This window comes from Scyliorhinus canicula, chromosome 16 (genome assembly GCF_902713615.1).
Source record: "Scyliorhinus canicula chromosome 16, sScyCan1.1, whole genome shotgun sequence".
Taxonomy (NCBI): domain Eukaryota; kingdom Metazoa; phylum Chordata; class Chondrichthyes; order Carcharhiniformes; family Scyliorhinidae; genus Scyliorhinus; species Scyliorhinus canicula.
In genome coordinates this window covers 47,744,974-47,766,178 of record NC_052161.1, presented here as the reverse complement: position 1 = coordinate 47,766,178, position 21,205 = coordinate 47,744,974, and the positions used below count along the sequence as shown (strand labels likewise).

The 21,205-nt window shown below is 45.4% G+C and overlaps 1 protein-coding gene across 1 annotated transcript in view; it reads right to left on the bottom strand.

Annotated features, from left to right (window-relative positions):
• LOC119950982 (leucine-rich repeat-containing protein 27-like) overlaps positions 1–21,205 on the bottom strand; it is a 141,937-nt gene that overhangs the window by 56,559 nt on the left and 64,173 nt on the right. The window contains exon 5 of the mRNA XM_038774015.1: positions 8,839–8,961. Coding sequence (XP_038629943.1) covers positions 8,839–8,961 — 123 coding nt within the window. The remainder of the gene's footprint in view (positions 1–8,838; positions 8,962–21,205) is intronic.

Below are 21,205 nucleotides of genomic sequence, written 5' to 3'. Positions count from 1 at the left end.
TCCCCAAAGTTATTGGAAAAGTCAATTATTCCTTATCTGGCAATTATGCCACCGGCTATTGGACTGACTTAATATAATCGTGAATCCACTTGTTCGTCTATTGTTTTCTTTTTTTGGTAAAATTTAGAGTACCTAATTCATTTTTCCAATTATGGGGCAATTTAATGTGGCCAATCCACCAATCCTGCACATATTTGGGTTGTGGGGGTGAAACCCACGCAAATACGGGGAGAATGTGCAAACTCCACACGGACAGTGACCCAGGGCCGGGATCGAACCTGGGACCTCGGCGCCATGAGGCAGCGTGCTGCACCACCGTGCTGCCCCTGGCTTTTGTTTTCTTATTCAAGCCTGATGCTATCAAATATCTTAAAATTCTTCTTCTCCATAACACCCAATTTTGCACCTGATCCTTCCATCTGCCTTAATTGGTCTGGCAATGTTGATATACTATCTATGGCTGTTTTCAGCACAGCTTGTTTTGTTTTTAAATGGTACTGCAATTATTTTATTTTATTCTTGCACTTGTTGGGATTTGGTGAACTCCCGTTGCAGTTATGGAGCTGTTTTTAATTTCAGCAATTATGCTAGAACTAATCATTTTGGCTAGCTAGTTGCTTTCCTAAACTTGAAGAATTTGTGCTCTGACTTCTCTTTAAATTTTGTTTTCCAATTATGCACTGTCATCATGTGTTATGGCGCTGACTCTGGATTCGGACTTTATCATTCTTCAAGCTACATTTATTAAAACAACCAGTCTGTTGGTGCTGTCTAATTAGTATGCCGAATTTAAACGCATATTTCAGCCATTTAAAAAAAAAGTTTGCTGACCCTTTTGCAATCTGACTAGGTCCTTTGATTCTGCTTTCGGCTGGGTCTTGCAATGGAACTCCATGTGCTTTCATGGAGTCCTATTATGCTGCTCAGTGAATCTACCTACAGCCCTCCAACCTCCATGCCTGTAATGGAGTTTCTTTGGCGATCTCCGACTGGATATTTAAGGTCTTCAGTTAGGCGCAGTTCTCTCAGGTCGGATTGCAGTTTCTTCAGCATTCTTCGGGACTTGGGTTCCTTCAACTGCTGCCACCATGTTGTACGGTTGTATATGATCTCATTAAGAGGTCTGGAGGCTTGTATTGTTGAAGAATGACTGCTTATTCATAATAAAGTATATATTATGGATATAGTCCTGACTAGGTGACAAGTTTATGCCAACTTCCGTACTCAACTTCTATTACTCCCATGTGACTCTCTACATCATAATGTGGGCTATTTCCCTAGTACTACATTAACATGTACAGTAGCAAACACCCTAATATTACATTTAGTGCCTGGTTGGCCACATGCTAGTGTCTCCCATAAGTAAGTTAGAACTTTTCAGAAATACTTTGGGGACATCCTTAAAGCATTTATGCTGTATTTCTGGAAGTCTCCTGCCATGACTGAGTTTCGAGCTGCGCAGCTGCTTTGGGAGTCTGGTGTCATATCCACGAGTAACATGCTCCAACTAGCAGACCTGGCTCTTACTTACACCAAGTACCAGACTCCCATTACCTTTCCTCATTCACTGGTTCTCCAAGCACATTGATTCAAAATTTTTGTTTTGGGTTTTAAAGCTTTCCATGGCTGCACAACACCTTGTGATAGCAACCTTTCCCTCCCTTTTATCCATGCCTGCTCTTTCTATCCCTCTAACTCCAGACTTCACTGTGTTTTGAAATAGCTACTACGTAGCTCCGACTGATTCGGCTGTTCTCTCACATTGCTGCCGCAAAAAAGACCCATGAGAAGGCAGCTGTTCATTTTTTTTGTTGCAGAAACCTTGCCTTTTCAGCAATTCCCTGAAGCTTAACTCTTGTTCCCAGACGAATGGATCCACTATCTCTGCTCCACTTCCTTCAACACCCTAGGATGCCAGCTATCAGGCACAGGGACTTGTCTGCCCTCAATCCCAATATTTGTTGAGCACTGTTGCCCCATTGATTTAGTTTAGCCTCCTTGTTTAGCCATGATTTTTTTTTAACCCTTTTACCATCATTCTTCCTCTACTGGAATATGTTTTAGTTGTGAAGAATTGAGTATCTCCTTAAACAACTGCCACTGCTCATCAGCTGTCCGACCTTTTAACGTTCCTGCCTACTCTACTCGGGCCAAATCTGTCCTCAAGCCTAGATAATAACCTTTGCTTTATTCCAGACTCTAGTGTGGCACTCCACTTTCTCGCCCCCAAACTGAATTTTGAATTTTATCAAACTATGGTTCTATTCCTGAGAGGATCCTGAACTATCAGGCCATCAATTAATCCCTCCTTATTACAAAATACCAAATCCAGTGTAGCCTGCTCCCTAGTTAGTTCCACAACTTACTGTTCCAAGAAACAATCTCTAGCAGAGCTACTGATCAGCTGTTCTGAGGAAATTTGCATACGTGCAGTGCGGTCAGCCTAATTTGAAGGTGGTTTGTGGAGGGGCTGTTGTCAAGTGACAGTTAAACCCAAAACACTTCGTCAGTGTTTCCCACCCTACCTCCTCCTCTAACCAAAAAAAAAGCCCACGGTGGTTGGGAAGCGGGAGCAGGGGCCTGTCGTGAAGGTGAGTGAGTGCCTTTAAATTTGCTTACCTTTCAGCAGGGTTTGAGGGAATATCAGGTAAGCTCTTCCTTTCTTTTTCTTTTTCTTGTTTTAAATCTAGAGGTGATGTCAGGGAAGGCAGTACAATGCTCCTCCTGCAGAATGTTTGACGTGAGGGACACCGTCAGTGACCCTGCTGATTTCATCTGTGGGAAGTGCACCCAACTCCAGCTCCTCAAAAACCGTGTTAGGGACCTGGAGCTTGAGCTGGATGAACTTCGGATCATTCGGGAGGCAGAGGGGGTCATAGATAGGAGCTTCAGGGAAGTGGTTACACCAAAGACTGGAGATAGATGGGTAACTGTAAGAGGGACTGGGAAGAAGCAGTCAGTGCAGGGACCCCCTGCGGTCGTTCCCCTGAGTAACAAGTATACCGTTTTGGATACTTGTGGGGGGGACGACTTACCAGGGGTAAGCCATGGGGTACGGGCCTCTGGCACGGAGTCTGTCCCTGTTGCTCAGAAGGGAAGGGGGGAAAGGAGTAGAACATTAGTAATTGGGGACTCAATAGTCAGGGGCACAGATAGGAGATTTTGTGGGAGCGAGAGAGACTCACGTTTGGTATGTTGCCTCCCAGGTGCAAGGGTACGTGATGTCTCGGATTGTGTTTTCCGGGTCCTTAAGGGGGAGGGGGAGCAGCCCCGTCGTAGTCCACATTGGCACTAACGACATAGGTAGGAAAGCGGACAAGGATGTCAGGCAGGCCTTTAGGGAGCTAGGATGGAAGCTCAGAGCGAGAACAAACAGAGTTGTTATCTCTGGGTTGTTGCCCATGCCACATGATAGTGCGATGAGGAATAGGGAGAGAGAGCAATTAAACACGTGGCTACAGGGATGGTGCAGGCGGGAGGGATTCAGATTTCTGGATAACTGGGGCTCTTTCTGGGGAAGGTGGGACCTCTATAGACAGGATGGTCTACATCTGAACCTGAGGGGCACCAATATCCTGGGGGGGAGATTTGTTAGTGCTCTTTGGGGGGGTTTAAACTAATTCAGCAGGGGCATGGGAACCTGGATTGTAATTTTGGGGTACGGGAGGTTGAGAGTATAGAGGTCAGGAGCACAGATTTGACTTTGCAGGAGGGTGCCAGTGTTCAGGTAGGTGGTTTGAAGTGTGTCTACTTCAATGCCAGGAGTATACGAAATAAGGTAGGGGAACTGGCAGCATGGGTTGGTACCTGGGACTTCGATGTTGTGGCCATTTCAGAGACATGGATAGAGCAGGGACAGGAATGGTTGTTGCAGGTTCCGGGGTTTAGGTGTTTTAGTAAGCTCAGAGAAGGGGGCAAAAGAGGGGGAGGTGTGGCGCTGCTAGTCAAGGACAGTATTACGGTGGCGGAAAGGATGCTAGATGGGGACTCTTCTTCCGAGGTAGTATGGGCTGAGGTTAGAAACAGGAAAGGAGAGGTCACCCTGTTGGGAGTTTTCTATAGGCCACCTAATAGTTCTAGGGATGTAGAGGAAAGGATGGTGAAGATGATTCTGGAAAAGAGCGAATGTAACAGGGTAGTTGTTATGGGAGACTTTAACTTTCCAAATATTGACTGGAAAAGATATAGTTCGAGTACATTAGATGGGTCGTTCTTTGTACAATGTGTGCAGGAGGGTTTCCTGACACAATATGTTGACAGGCCAACAAGAGGCGAGGCCACATTGGATTTGGTTTTGGGTAATGAACCAGGCCAGGTGTTAGATCTGGAGGTAGGTGAGCACTTTGGAAACAGTGACCACAATTCGGTGACCTTTACGTTAGTGATGGAAAGGGATAAGTATACCCCGCAGGGCAAGTTATAGCTGGGGGAAGGGCAATTATGATGCCATTAGACATGACTTAGGATGTGTAGGTTGGAGAAGTAGGCTGCAAGGGTTGGGCACACTGGCTATGTGGAGCTTGTTCAAGGAACAGCTATTGCGTGTTCTTGATAAGTACGTACCAGTCAGGCAGGGAGGAAGGGGTAGAGCAAGGGAACCGTGGTTTACCAAAGAAGTGGAATCTCTTGTTAAGAGGAAGAAGGAGGCCTATGTGAAGATGAGGCGTGGTTTCAGTTGGGGCGCTTGATAGTTACAAGGAAGCGAGGAAGGATCTAAAGAGAGAGCTAAGACGAGCAAGGAGGGGACATGAGAAGTCTTTGACAGGTAGGATCAAGGAAAACCCAAAAGCTTTCTATAGGTATGTCAGGAATAAAAGAATGACTAGGGTAAGAGTAGGGCCAGTCAAGGACAGTGGTGGGAAGTTGTGTGTGGAGGCTGAGGAGATAAGCGAGATACTAAATGAATACTTTTCATCAGTATTCACTCAGGAAAAAGATAATGTTGTGGAGGAGAATGCTGAGACCCAGGCTATTAGAATAGATGGCATTGAGGTGCGTAGGGAAGAAGTGTTGGCAATTCTGGACAAGGTGAAAATAGATAAGTCCCCGGGGCCTGATGGGATTTATCCTAGGATTCTCTGGGAAGCCAGGGAAGAGATTGCTGAGCCTTTGGCTTTGATTTTTATGTCATCATTGGCTACAGGAATAGTGCCAGAGGACTGGAGGATAGCAAATGTGGTCCCTTTGTTCAAGAAGGGGAGTAGAGATAACCCCGGTAACTATAGGCCGGTGAGCCTCACGTCTGTTGTGGGTAAAGTCTTGGAGAGGATTATAAGAGATACGATTTATAATCATCTAGATAGGAATAATATGATTAGGGATAGTCAGCATGGTTTTGTGAAGGGTAGGTCATGCCTCACAAACCTTATCGAGTTCTTTGAGAAGGTGACTGAACAGGTAGACGAGGGTAGAGCAGTTGATGTGGTGTATATGGATTTCAGTAAAGCATTTGATAAGGTTCCCCACGGTCGTCTATTGCAGAAAATACGGAGGTTGGGGATTGAGGGTGATTTAGAGATGTGGATCAGAAATTGGCTAGTTGAAAGAAGTCAGAGGGTGGTGGTTGATGGCAAATGTTCAGAATGGAGTTCAGTTACGAGTGGCGTACCACAAGGATCTGTTCTGGGGCCGTTGCTGTTTGTCATTTTTATAAATGACCTAGAGGAGGGCACAGAAGGTTGGGTGAGTAAATTTGCAGATGACACTAAAGTCGGTGGAGTTGTAGACAGTGTAGAAGGATGTTGCAGGTTACAGAGGGACATAGATAAGCTGCAGAGCTGGGCTGAGAGGTGGCAAATGGAGTTTAATGTAGAGAAGTGTGAGGTGATTCACTTTGGAAAGAATAACAGGAATGCAGAATATTTGGCTAATGGTAAAATTCTTAGCAGTGTGGATTAGCAGAGGGATCTCGGTGTCCATGTACATAGATCCCTGAAAGTTGCCACCCAGGTTGATAGGGTTGTGAAGAAGGCCTATGGTGTGTTGGCCTTTATTGGTAGAGGGATTGAGTTCCGGAGCCATGAGGTCATGTTGCAGCTGTACAAAACTCTAGTACGGCCGCATTTGGAGTATTGCGTACAGTTCTGGTCGCCTCATTATAGGAAGGATGTGGAAGCTTTGGAACGGGTGCAGAGGAGATTTACCAGGATGTTGCCTGGTATGGAGGGAAAATCTTATGAGGAAAGGCTGATGGACTTGAGGTTGTTTTCGTTAGAGAGAAGAAGGTTAAGAGGTGACTTAATAGAGGCATACAAAATGATCAGAGGGTTAGATAGGGTGGACAGTGAGAGCCTTCTCCCGAGGATGGAGGTGGCTAGCACGAGGGGACATAGCCTTAAATTGAGGGGTAATAGATATAGGACAGACGTCAGAGGTAGGTTTTTTACGCAAAGAGTGGTGAGGCCGTGGAATGCCCTACCTGCAACAGTAGTGAACTCGCCAACATTGAGGACATTTAAAAGTTTATTGGATAAGCATATGGATGATAATGGCATAGTGTAGGTTAGATGGCCTTTAGTTTTTGACTTCCCATGTCGGTGCAACATCGTGGGCCGAAGGGCTTGTACTGCGCTGTATCGTTCTATGTTCTATGTTCTAATACATTCAATGAACCCTCCTTCAAGGCTACCCTTGCCAATTTGATTCATCCAATCTATGTGCATATTAAAATCACCCATGATTATTGCCGTACCTTTCTTATAAGTCCCCAGTATTTCCTGGTTTATAATGTGCCCCACTGTGGAACTACTGTTTGGGGCCCTATAGACTACTCCTCCCAGGGACTTCTTCCCATTGCTATTTCTTATTTCTAGCATAACATAGTTGAAACTAGTATAACTTTGAGAAGAACAGCAGAAAATGAATATTTCACAAAGTATATGTTAACAATGACTGCCTGTTTTGCTAACATTCACCTGTTTACTTCATAATCTTTACATTTGGCGATATCAGGTTCACTAAAGTAACTGACAAATACATGAAGTTAAGATGGAAATAATATTAAGCTAATATTTTCCATCCAATTACCATCAAAGATGAATATAAGCAGTTATAATCACTTATATCTTGGTGTTATTCCAACAACCATTTGAATAATGCTCTTCTAGTTATTGATGTTGCATGATCCCTCAATTCTATAACTGCCTTTTTTAAAAATAGATATTTTATTGAGGTATTTTTTTGGCACAAAATAAACAATGGACATAAAAAGGAAAATATTAACATAGTGCAAATACCACCTCCCTCTCCCACAGGTCCCACCATTACTTAAACCCCTAATCTACGCTAGCCTAACACCCCCCCCCCCCCCTTTTCTGCTGATGCTTAATTCTCTGCGAAGAAGTCAACAAATGGTTTGTCAACAACCATTTGTCGACTTCTTCGCAAATAATTAATAGTCAGCAGAAAGGGGTGGGGGGTTAGGCTAGCGTAGATTAGGGGGTTAAGTAATGGTGGGACCTGTGGGAGAGGGAGGTGGTATTTGCACTATGTTAATATTTTCCTTTTTATGTACATTGTTTATATTGTTGCTGTTACAGTGCCAAAGAAATACCTCAATAAAATGTTTATTAAAAAAAAAGGCAGTTATAGGATTGATGGATCATGCAACATCAATAACTAGAAGAGCATTATTCAAATAGTTGTTGGAATTATTCAAATGGTTGTTGGAATAACACCAAAATTTAGTTGATTATAACTGCTTATATTCATCTTTGATGGTAATTGTATGTAAAGTATTAACTTAATATTATTTGTCAATTACTTTAGTGAACATGGTATCGCCAAATGTAAATTGGATACCTCAGGTACCTGAAACTGTCCCACTCTGAACGGCAGTTCCCCCAGTCGCCTCCCCGACCCCTAGCCTGGACCACAAACATCTCGCTCTTCCCCATATTAAGCTTATACCCCGAAAACCGGCCGAATTACCATCCCCTCCACTGGATCTGAAACATACAAAAGCAGGTCATCCGCATACAGCGAGACTCTGTGCTCCCCCCCACCCCGGGGACCAGCCCCTTGAGGCCCTCAGAGCAATTGCCAGCGGCTCTATTGCCAGCGCAAACAGCAGTGGGGAGAGGGGGCATCCTGGTCTCGTCCCCTGGTGCAGTCTAAAATAGCCCAAAGTCGTCCTGTTCGTCTGTACACTTGCCACCGGAGCCTGGTATGGTAACCTAACCTAGTCAATAAAGCCCCTCCCAAATCCGAACCGCTGAGCACCTCCCATAAAAACCCCCACTCAACCCAGTCAAAAGCGTTCTCTGCATCCATCGCGACCACTATCTCCACCTCCCTGCTCTCCGGGGACATCATGATCACATTTAACAGCCCTCTTACATTGGCTACCAGCTGCCTGCCCTTAACAAACCCCGTCTGATCCTCCACAATCCTGCAGTACACAGTCTTCAATCCTGGAGGACAAAATTTTGGCCAGCAGTTTAGCGTCTACGTTCAACAGAGAAATCGGCCTGTAAGACCCACATAGCTCCGGGTCCTTGTCCCGTTTCAGGATAAGCGACATCGCTATAACTGCCTTTGTTTTTTAAATTTAGAGTACCCAATTCACTTTTTCCAATTAAGGGGCAATTTAGTGTGGCCAATCCACCTACACTGCACATCTTTGGGTGTGGGGGCGAAACCCACGCAAACACGGGGGAAATGTGCAAACTCCACACGGGCAGTGACCCAGAGCATCGAACCTGGGACCTCGGCGCCGTGAGGCAAAAGGGCTAACCCACTGCGCCACCGTGCTGCCTTGCTATAACTGCCTTTTAACTGACTAGTATGAATTACACTTGCAAGCAAATCAGCTTATTATTTGGACTATTTTGAACTCACTGCTAACATTCATCTTTTTCCAGACTTCACTGACAGTCTTTTTAGGTAGATTCCCCCTGTCTACCTTTCTCCTGTACTCGTCAAAGATAAGCTGTGCCTCTTGTTGCAGTGTGGTAGCAAATCCTGTTTACAAAATTGAAACAAACAACCTTCTATTACAGACTAACCAAAGAACAAAGCGGCTCCCTTACTAACTCCACTTACCTGAAATCAGCTGTATGTGACTACAATTTCAATATAATTTCTAGTACAAGTAAGAACGGGGGGAGGGAACATTTGCAGTAGTTAGTATTTATATTTAGTGTGGTTTTAACTGTCCACAAATTGATTTAGTGATGACATTAAAAGCTGTAAGTTAGCAAATTTCTCTGGTTACCCTCCCATTGCAACATTTTAAAATTTGTTGGGAATCTGGAATTTAGTAGCACAGAGTCCCTACAGTGCAGAAGGAGGCCATTTGGCCCATCGAGTCTGCACTGACCCTCTGAAAGAGCACACTCCCTAGACACAGTGCCCGCCCTATCCCTGTAACCCCAACTAACCTGCACATCATTGGACTGGGAGGAAACCGGAGCACGAGGGGGAAATCCATGCAGATATAGGGAGAATGCAGAAACTCTACAGTCACCCAAGGCCGGAATTGAACCTGGGTCCGTGGCGCTGGGAGGCAGATGACATCCTTGCATTCATACTTCTTACGTGATTCATTGGGACAATAGGAACAGGAATGGGCTATCTTGTTCCTCATGCCTATTGCACTGTTCATGGTTGATCTGCAACCTAACTCCAAATAGTTATATGTAATTTCACAATGAATGCATATCCGTTGCCAACTTTTCAGGGTGACTGGAGTGGCTCAGAACGAAGTGATAACAGAAGAGGAGATTGGATAACAGCTCAAGCACATCAGAGTCAAAAGCAATTGGTGTTTGCCTCACTTTGACTCAATGTGAAGTGTCGCAAATAGAAAGGGCCAAATTTCAACCTTTACATCTGAGGAGGGTGAGAGGCAGTGATTAGTTTGATTTATCTAACACTCCATACAGCTATCATTCTTATTTTAACCCTCTCCATTAACTGAATAAAATTTTGGGTGTGAAGCATCGCATCAAATATCACATCACAGATAACAATTTCCAGTGTTTAGGGTAAATCTTGGCTTATTTTTTTTTTAATAGACTCCTGATGCCCTTTGAAAGAAGTAAAAACATTAAAATGGTCATGGTCTTGTTTTAACTCCAATAGGCATACTAACGAGATTGATTTTTTAAATAAAAATTTAGAGTACCCAATTTATGTTTTCCAATTAAGGGGCAATTTAGCGTGGCCAGTTCACCTACCCTGCACATCTTTGGGTTGTGAGGGCGAAACCCACGCAAACACGGGGAGAATGTGCAAACTCCACACGGACAGTGACCCAGAGCCGGTATCGAACCTGGGACCTTGGCACCGTGAGGCAGCAGTGCTAACCCACTCTAACGAGGTTGATTACGGAAATCTGCTGCTTACAGCCTTAGAGAGGGAATCCGCATAGAATCTCAGAATAATTCAATTCTCATTAACAAGAGAAATTTAAAAGGGCGGCACGTGGCACAGTGGTTAGCACTGCTGCCTCACGGCACTCAGGACTCGAGTTCAAATCCCGGCCCTGGGTCACTGTCCGTGTGGAGTTTGCACTTTCTACTTGTGTCTGCGTGGGTTTCACACCCACAACCCAAAGATGTGGTTAGGTGGATTAGCCATGTTAAATTGCTCCTTTAAAAATAAACAAGAGAAATTTAAGTAACATACTCAGGAAAGATGTTCATTGCCTTAAATTTTCATATGGTGGGGTCTCGTTTGCCGACATCTGCTCGAGTGAGTGTCAAGTGACCGCAGTGGGGACTTGCGCCACTCACTCAGGGGGAGGTCCTGCCTGAGAGAGCAGCCAGCCAATCTGACTGGCCCTCCAGTTCTCCAGTCCCTGCAAAAACAGTGCTGTAGTGGACAGAAGAAGAAATACTGTTGAGGGCTTGACTGCCCTAGGATAAAATCGCTTTGTGGCCAACATGGATGGGAAACCATAGAGAATCCCATTCCTTCAATTTTATTCTCCACCAACCTCTACCCCACCTAATATCCCACTTGTGGGAGAGTGTAAAATTCTGGTCCATGTTTCTTTACAGCACAAGCAACATCGAATGACACAGCAAAAGTTTCACAATCACAGCATGGATTCATTAACAGTCATGAGCCACTGTACTCAGGGGCAACTATGTAGGTAGGTCTGATTGCTCAGATTCTAGTTTCTGCAACTGACATTTTATTTGACATTATAAAAGTTATGGTGCTAGCTTCTTCTTGACTGATGTATAATTTCCTCCTGTCAAGTTTGCTTTGCTTTGGAAATCAGAACCTAGAAAAAGTGACAAGACATAACATATTTGAAATGATGTAATCCTATTCAATAAATGTTTCAATGCATGTAACGTTGCAGGTCAGGTGCCGTGAATGTCAATGTAATTTCCAAAGTGCCTCTTGGATTTTTTATTCATATGATGTGGACAACATTGGCTACCCCTCTTGTAGGGTAAGGATGACATGATTTTGACCCAATCATGATAAAAGAACAGTTGTATGTGTCCAACTCAGTATGGTATATGAAGGGGATTTTAGAGGTGATGCTGTTCTCATAGTTTATGGTTTTCTGCATATTGATTCTTCATCTGCACTCTAGCCAAGATAAGTGGCAATTGATGGGTTAGCTAATCAATAAGACGGCTGGGATTCAGCGAACCTCTTGTGACTAAAAGTGGAAAGAACATCCTGCGCTGCAGTGAATAAGTTGAGATAGTGCTTACATCCAGTTGTCTAAACAACGTGATGGCTCAGAGCCATCAGTTGGCTATTCTTGTTTGAATTTTACTGCTGTTTGCAGCAGAGAACATAGCACCTGTAAAAGATCTTTCAATGCCTTGTTGATGGTTATCTTCAACCCTTATCCAAGCAAATTAAAGCTGACCTTGATGATGGATCTAAAGCACCCATTACAGCAATTGGAACATTCATGAAAGAAGCTACCACTGTACCCACAGTTCACACTGATGGAAATTGTAGTCACCACTGGTGATGTGGCTGGCTCAATGGTGGACTGCACGTCATACAATTGTTTTTTCCATTGCTTTCACTGCCATGATGTAAAGTCTTGTTTTTTTATACCAATTTCAGAACGTTTCTGCATGATTTCGAAGATAATTGTCAAAATCTCCTGCCATAGCAACATTTGGGCTTGTGTGATTCTTGATTATTTCCGTCTGGCCCACTCCTGACCTTCACACAAGTTTTCCACCTGCATTACAATAGGATAAAACTCTATTGCTTCATTCTTTATGGAGGATAATGCAACTTGAAAATCATCAAATTCTCAAACTCAAAATGATGAAGTTTTAATAAAAAAATTCGGTCATGGGATGTGGGTGTCACTGGCTAGGCCAACATTTGTTGCCCATCCAGTAGGGCATTTAAGAGTCAACCACATTGCTGTGGGTCTGGAGTCACATGTAGGCCAAACCAGGTAAAGGATATTAGTGAACCAGATGGGTTTTTTTTTACAACAATTGACAATGGTTTCATGGTCATCATTGGACATTTAATTCCAGATTTTTTTTATTGAATTCAAATTCCACTACCTGCCCTGGTGGAATTCTAACCCATGTCCCCAGAGCATGACTCTGGGCCTCTAGATTACTGGTGACAATACCATGATGCCACTGCTCCCCTATAATACAGCTGATACAAAGAGGAGAATGTTCTTCAATATATATCAAAGATCTCCTGTAAAGAGAGGAGAATTAATCAAACAAAAAAGGAAAAGAATAAGGCAAGTTGAATGAAGAATAGTGCAAGACATTTGGAACAATATAAATAGAAAATGTCAGTTCAAGTTCCTTTATATGCATATGATACCGAGTCCAGTTCTTCTTCCCACAACAGAACAAGGCATTGGAAGAGGGTGAAGCAGAGTTGTACGGATGGGATGATAAAATGTGGATTTTTTCCCCCCAATTAAGGGGCAATTTAGCATGCCCAATCCACCTACCCTGTACATCTTTGGGTTATGGGGGTGAAACCCACGCAGACACAGGGAGAATGTGAAAACGCCACACGGACTGCAACCCGGAGCCAGGATCAAAGCTGGGTCCTCGACGCCGTGATGCAGCAGTGCTAACGACTGCGCCACCCTCTTCCCTAAAAATGCGGAATTAACAACAGCCCAAAGTGGCAGCATATTACATGCTCGGGTGATGACCACTCAGATAATCTTGCTCTCTAAACATAATTTGACTTTTTGATCATACCCCCACCCCACCCCCACATTGACTCAATTTGGTCATGCAGACCCTAATTTTATTCTCCAAAGTATAAATGCAAGTTCTTTCCTTCATTGCAAGAGTAACTACATTTTGAAAGTACTTCAAAGGTTATAAAGCACTTTGGGACAACCTCAGGTTATGAAAAACATGACATAAATGCAAGTATTTATTTTTACTGCTTCAATTCTCATCTGATTCTTTGTTTCCAAAATGCAGTTTCTAGTTCCGCTGCTTCTATCATCTGCTCTCACAGTTCTAAATCTTGCTATCATTTCAATCCATCTAACAACACCTCCTCTGCCAGCTCTCAGGAAATCCAGTTTCTTGAGTGCAGCCCACTAGTTGCTATTTCAGCACCCATCCAAACTAGTCCTTGATCATTCAACCTCCCCTTCTTATTAATATGAAAAAAACATCTGCAGCTTGAGACATTGTTCAAAATATTTTCAAAGCTATCATACGAAGATATGAATTAGGAGCAGGAACAGGCCATTTGGCCTCTTCAGCCTGCTCCACCATTTGATAAGATCATGGCTAATCTGATTGCAGCCTCTACATTCCTGCCTATCCCACGCGCCAAAAAGTTTTGACTGTGTTATCAGTCAAGATTTTACCAAACTCAGCCTTAAAATATTCTTTTATTTTAAAAAGTATTTTTTATTAAGGTATTTATATATATATATATATATATACATACATATAATATATATACGCACACACACACCAAAACCAGAAAGAAAGCAAACAGCAAATCTTATAACCAATAAATAACACCCCACCTGCCTGCCGTTCCCATGCACCCAACCTGCCTTTGTTGGAAAAGTCGATAAAAGGTTTCCATCTCCAGGCAAAACCCCCCCCACAGACCCTCTCAAGGTGAACTTGATTTTTTCCAGCCTGAGGAATCCACACCCCCAGGGTAGCATGGTGGCACAGTGGTTGGCATTGCTGCCTAACAGCACCAAGGTCCCAGGTTTGATTCATTCCGGCTCTGGGTCACTATCCGTGTGGAGTTTGCAAATTCTTCCTGTGTTTACCTGGGTTTTGCCCCCATAACCCAAAGATGTGCAGGGTAGGTGGTTTGGCCACACTAAATTGCCTTTAATTGGAAAAAATTAATTGGGTACTCTAAATTTAAAAAAAAAAGGAATCCACACCCCCGGCTTCGCCGACCCCGAGTCGCTCTGCTCCAACAAAATCCATCTCCAGGCTATCAGGGAGGCAAAGGCCAAAACGTCAGCCTCCCTCGACTCCCGGGTCTTCAAACACTCCAAAACTGCCACTTCTGGACTCGAGGCAACATTCACCTTCAGCACCTCGGACAATACGTCAGCGAACCTCTGCCAGAATCCCTTCAGCTTTGGATAAGCTCACAACATGTGGACATGGTTCGTGGGCCTCCCCGTGCACTGCCCACACCCATCCTCCACCCCCTCAAAGAACCTGCTTATTCTGGCCACCGTCATATGCACCCTACGAACTACTTTGAATTGAATAAGGAAGACTAAGCCTAGCACTCGAAAAGGATGCATTCATTCTCCTCAAAGCCTTCTCCCATAACCCAGCCTCCATTTCCCTCCCCAGCTCCTCCTTCACTTCTGTTTAACCTCCTATCAGGGTTCCCTCCCAATCCATAAACCCCTTACAAATCTCCTAACATAATCCCGTACCAGTAAGTACCGGAACCCAATTCTACTGGTCAACTCATACTCCTCTTCCAATTCCTCGAGGCTCGAAAAGCTGCCCACACAAATATGTCCCCAAACCATTCGATCCCCTCCTGGCACCACCCTCCGGAACCCCATGACCAAACCCCCACCCCCCACCGCACCCCCCTATCCTCCCCTCCCCCCCCCGCACTCCCCCCTCTCTTCCCTCCCCTCTGCACTGCAACCCCCTCTCCTCCCTCCCTCCCCTGCACCCCCCCTTTCCTCCCTCCGTCCACCCCACACCCTCCCCTCTTCCCCCCGCCCCCTCCCCGGTACAAATCTATGATTCCCACAAATCAGTGCCCAGGCTGAGGCACCCACCAACCTCAGATGCTGGTGCCACTATCCCCACACCCTCAGGGCCGCCACCTACCACTGGGCTCGTGGAGTACCTGGCCGGCGAGAACGTCAGAGGCACCGACAACAGTGTCCCTAAACTAGTGTTCTTATAAGAGGCTGCCTCCATCCACTCCCACACTGACCCCTCTGCCCACCACCTACTTCCTAACCATGGCTATATTCGCTGCCCAGTAATAGTTCATCATATTTGACAAAACAAGTCTGGACCACTCCCCGCGTCTCCGTTCCAACAGCACCTTCTTTACCTCAGGGGATTATTTCCCCGTCCACACAAACCCTAAGATCAAAGCATTAAGGTTTGGAAAACAAAAAGAACCTCAAGAGTACCGTCATTTTCACGGTCTGCACCCGTCCCGCCAGCAACAGCGGCAGCTCGTCCCATCTCTTAAAATCCCTCTTCATTTGCTCTACCAAATGCACCAAATTTCCACGCCACCTGGATGCCCAAATAGTAAAGTTCGCCTCACCACTTTAAACGGCTTGCCCAACATCCACTCCTGCACCCTTGCCTGGATCAGGAAAACCTCACTCTTCCCCATGTTTAACTTATATCCGGAAAACCAACCAAATTCCTCTACAGTGTTCATGATTCACCCGATATCTCCCAGTGGCTCCAATATGCAAAGCAGCAGATCATCCGCATATAGCGAGACCCGATGCTCCACCCGTCCCACCCCCCACACTATTCCTTTCCAACTCCTTGACGCTCTAAGCGCTATTGCCGTGGCTCTATTGCCAAGGCAAAGAGCAACATGGAGAGTGGACATCCCTGCCTTGTCCCACGATATAATCCAAATTACCCCTAACTCATCGCTACCAGTTCCCCATTACAGCAACTGGACCCAATCCACAAACCCCTGCCTGAACCCTAACCGTTCCTGTACTTCCCACAAATATTCCCATTCTACCCGATCAAAGGCCTTCACCACGTCCATAGTGACCGCCACCTCCACATTTTGTCCCTCTGAGGGCATCATTATTACATTCAATAAACACCTAACGTTCGGCAACAGGCACCTCCCCTTTACAAACCCGCTGGTTTTCCCCCATCACCCCCGGCACACAGTCCTTAATCCGCGAGGCCAAGATCTTCGCCTGCAGCTTGGCATCCAAATTACGGGTGGTAGGACCTGCACTGCTCCGGGTCCTTATCCATCTTCAAAATTAAGGATATCAAAGCTCCCCCTTCTCCATTCCCTCATTGTATTCCCTTACCAGCAGGGGTCCCAGATCCCCGCAAAAACCTTTTATAAAATTCTACCGGGAACCCATCTGGGCTGGGGGCCTTCCCTGCCTGTATCGCCCCCATACCCTCCATGACCTCCACCAGTCCAATGGGCGCCGCCAGGCCCTCTACGAGGTCTTCCTCCACATGGAGAACTCCAACTCGTCCAGAAATCACTGCATTCACTCTTCCCCGGCTGGGGCTCCAATTCATCTAACTTATAAAATTGCTCAAAACCCCCATTCACCCCCACTGGATCCAAAACCACCCTTGCTCTCCCATTCTTCAACATTCTGATTAGCCTCGCCACCTCCTGCTTCGTTCATTTGGTGAGCCAGCATCCTACTCACCTTCTCCCCATATTCATAAACTGCCCCCTGGCCCTCTGTAATTGTCCACTGCCTTCACCGTAGACACCAGCCACAGGATCGCATCCACCATCCTAGCCATCTCTGCCCACTCCGTCCTATCCCTATGCACCCGGATCGCTATGAGCTCTCCACTGACCACTGCCTTAAATGCCTCCCATAGGTTGCTGGCCAAAACCTCTCCCATGTCATTCAGCTCAACATATCCCTGAATAGCAACTCTCATACACTCACACACCTCCTCATCTGCGAGCAACCCCGTATCTAATCTTCACTGCGGGCGCTGCCCCCCAACCCCAAGGTCCACTTTCAAGTCCACCTGATATGCATGTGGTCCATGAACACAATCGGCGAATACCCCGAGACCGCCACCCCTGCCAGCAGAGAGACCCACCCCGACCACGGACTCAACCGGTCCAATCTCGGGTTGATAACCAGGCACAGGCATCCTTTCCCCCCCGTAAACTGACTTCTCTTCGCCCCCCCCCCCCCCCCCCCCCCCCCACACCCCCGCTCACACACTTCCATCGTGCAAACAACGTGAACAAAAGGCAACACGGTGGCGCAGTGGGTTATCCCTGCTGCCTCACGGCGCCGAGGCCCCAAGTTCGAGCCCGGGTCTGGGTCACTGTCTGTGTAGAGTTTGCACATTCTCCCCGTGTTTGCGTGGATTGTGCCTCCACAACCCAAAGCTGTACAGGCTAGGTGGATTGATCACACCAAATTGCCCCGTAATTGGAAAAAAATGAATTGGGTACTCTTTTTAAAAAAAAAAAGAAAAAGAAAAAACAACAATGAGAAAATAGGTGCATTTGCCCTCCACGGTCCTCCAACATCCCAGCAAAGAACCCTACATCAAAGATAAACGGCCCCTGAGAGAAGAGAGGTTCTCCCGTAACCATCACCCAAAAAGAAACAAAGCACAACAAGAAAAAAGGCAGAGAGGACCAACATGTCCTCACAATTTTCCAAAGTTCAATGTCCTCCCCTTCCTGCCAGTTTATTGTCTCTCAAGAACTCCATTACCTCCTACGATATTCAAAAATAATATTCGGGGCTGTTGTGGGTCTCCCAGAAGCGGGCCGGGTACAGCAACCCGAACTTCACCCCCTTCTTAAAGAGGGCAGCCTTGACACGGTTGAATCCAGCTCTCCTCTTTGCCAGGTCCCAGATCCTCATGCTCGTTACCCTCCCAGGTGCATCTCCTCGTCTGCCTGACCCGCTGCAAGATCTTCTCTTTATTTAAGAACCAGTGTAGCCGCACCACCATAGCCTTCAGCGGCTCATTCGCCTGCGGCTTCCTCATCAGCACCTGTGCGTCCAATCAACCTCCAGGGTCCAGTCAAAGGCCCCCTTCATTAGCTGCTACAACATTTTGGCAACATAAGAGCCTGCGTCCGCTCCATCGATGCCCTCTGGCATCCGCATTATTCTCAAATTTTGTCTCCGGGTGCGGTTCTCCAAATCCTCCACTTTCTCCTGTACCACTTCTGGCTCTCCCTCAACATCCCAATTTCAGCTGCCATGAGGTAAGCTGCTCCTCGTGCTCCCCCACCGCCTTCTCCACCCTCTGGATTGCCTGGCTCTGGGTTCCCAGCCTCAGCTCCACATGGTCGATCCCCACTTTCAACGGGCCTACCACCTTCGCCAGGTCCCCGAGCCTCTGCTAACTGAACTTTTCGATCAGAATATCTACCAACTGCTCCGTCGATCATTGGGCTGGTCGGGCTGACCCCGTGCTCTCTGCCATCTTTCCGTGTAGCACAAAGAGTTTCTTGCTCTTGCAGCTCCTTTCTTCTAAACCTGCCCACAAATCTATCCACCAACCTCACCATTGGAACATAACTTTTCTCCACCACCTCTGCACTTTTTTCCTCCAAAACCTCCACCTGGCAACGAGGGAAAAGGACCGAAAAAAACGCCTCGTGAGGGAGCAGCCAAATGTGCAACCACTCACTTCATGGCCATCACCGGAAGTCCAGCCTTAAAATGTTAATCGGCAGCTTTCACTGCTCTCTGGTAAAGTGAATTCCTCAGAGAGAAAAGATTTCCCCTATTCTCCATTTTAAATGGAAGACCTATTTCCCCTATTCTCCATTTTAAATGGAAGACCTTTTATTTTTAAACCAAGTGCCGAGTTCAGCTCTGAAGAAGTCATACAGAATCGAAAGGTTAATTCTGTTTCTCTCCCCATAGATGCTGACAGACCTGCTGTATTTATCTAGCATTTTCTGCCTTAGTTGTAGAATCCCTCACGAGGGGAAACATTCTCTCAACATTCACTCTATCAAGTGCCCTCAGGGTTTTGTATGTTTCAATAACATCACCTCTCATTTTTCCAAACTTCAATGGATACAGGTTCAACCTGTCCAACCTTCCCTGAAAAGACAACCCCATCATTCTAGGAATCAGTCAAGTTAACTTTATCTGTACTGCTTTTAATGCATTCATATCCTTTCTTAAATGAGGAGGCAATAATAATAATCTTTCTTGTCACAAGTAGGCTTACATTAACACTGCAATGATGTTACTGTGAAAAGCCCCTTGTCAACATATTCTGGCTTCTGTTCGGGTACACAGAGGGATAATTCAGAATTTCCAAATTATCTAACAGCACATCTTTCGGTACTTGTGGGAGGAAACCGGAGCACCTGGAGGAAACCCACGCAGACATAGAGAGAACGTGCAGACTCCACACAGACAGAAACCTAAGCCAGGAATCGAACCTGGGACCTTGGAGCTGTGAAGCAACAGTGCTAACCACTGTGCTACCATGCCGCCCATAATTGTACAGAGTACACCAGATGCAGTCTCACCAATGCTCTTTACAATTATAGGAAAACTTTTCGACTTCAATATAACAGTTAATTTATCTTGCAATAAGTACAAACATTCCAAACATACAGACGGAGTAACTGGAGAGAGGGATAATCACAGGTTAAAGAGGTGTAAATTGTCTCAAGCCAGGACAGTTGGTAGAATTTCAAAAGCCCAGGCCAGATAGTGGGGGATGAATGTAATGCAACATGAATCCAAGGTCCCTGTTGAGGCCGTACTCATGTTGCGGAACTTGGCTATAAGTTTCTGCTCGGCGATTCTGCGTTGTCGCGTGTCCTGAAGGCCGAAGATCAGAGGCTGAATGTCCTTGACTGCTGAAGTGTTCCCTGACTGGAAGGGAATATTCTGTGATTATCCCTCTCTACAGTTGCTCCGTCTGGACCTGTAAAGACTTAATTACCTGCAAAGACTCGCATTCAAAGTATCGTCTTGCATCATTGACTTTGTCTATATATATGTTTCTGGAACCAACCTCTTTCATTCACTCGAGGACGGAGCTGTGCTCCGAAAGCTAGTGATTCGAAACAAACCTGTTGGACTTTAACCTGGTGTTGTAAAACTTCTTACTGTTTCCCATTAGCTAATCAATCTCTATCCATGCTAATACGCAAGCTCTTATTTTGGGTAGTAACCTTTAATGTGGCACCTTGTCAAATGACTTCTGGAAATCCAAGTACACCATATCAACCCCTTTATTCATATTGCTTTTTACTTCCTCAAAGAAGTCTAATAAATTACTCAAACATGATTTCCCTTTCACAAAATAATATTTTATTTTATAAATTTAGAGAATCTAATTTTTTTTCCAATTAAGGGGCAATTTAGCATGGCCAATTCACCTACCCTGCACATCTTTTTGGGTTTGAGGGATGAGACCCACGTAGACTGGGGGAGAATGTGCAAACTCCACGCGAACAGTGACCCGGAGCCAGGATCGAACCCGGGTCCTCACCGCCATGAGGCTAGCCACCGTGCCACCCTACAAAACAATGTTGACTCTGCCTGATTACATTTCAATTTTCAAAGTGTCCTGTTCTCATCTCCTTAATAATAGATTCTACATTTTCCCCATGATAAATCTTAGGCTAACTGGTCTGAGTGTCCTACTTTCTGTCTCCTTCCTTTCTTGAATAGAGAAGTTACATTCACTATTTTCCAATGTGATAGGATTTTCCAAAATCTAGGGAATTGTGAAAAATTAAAACCAATGCAGTTACTGTTTTAGCAGCCTCGTGTTTTAAGATCCTCAGATAAAACCCATCAGGGCCTGGGGACCTATTAGCCTTTGGTTGTAAGTACCCTTTCCTTGGTGATTGTAATTGTTTAAATGCTTCCCTTCCTTTCGTCTCTTGATTTACAGTTAATTCTTCTACAGTGAAGACAGTTACAAAATATCTGTTCAATAATGCACCATTTTCTTATTTCCCCACTATTAATTCCTCATTCTATAGAGGACCAACCAACACTCACTTTAGTTACTCTTTTCCTTTTTAAATATCTGCAGAATGTTTTGCG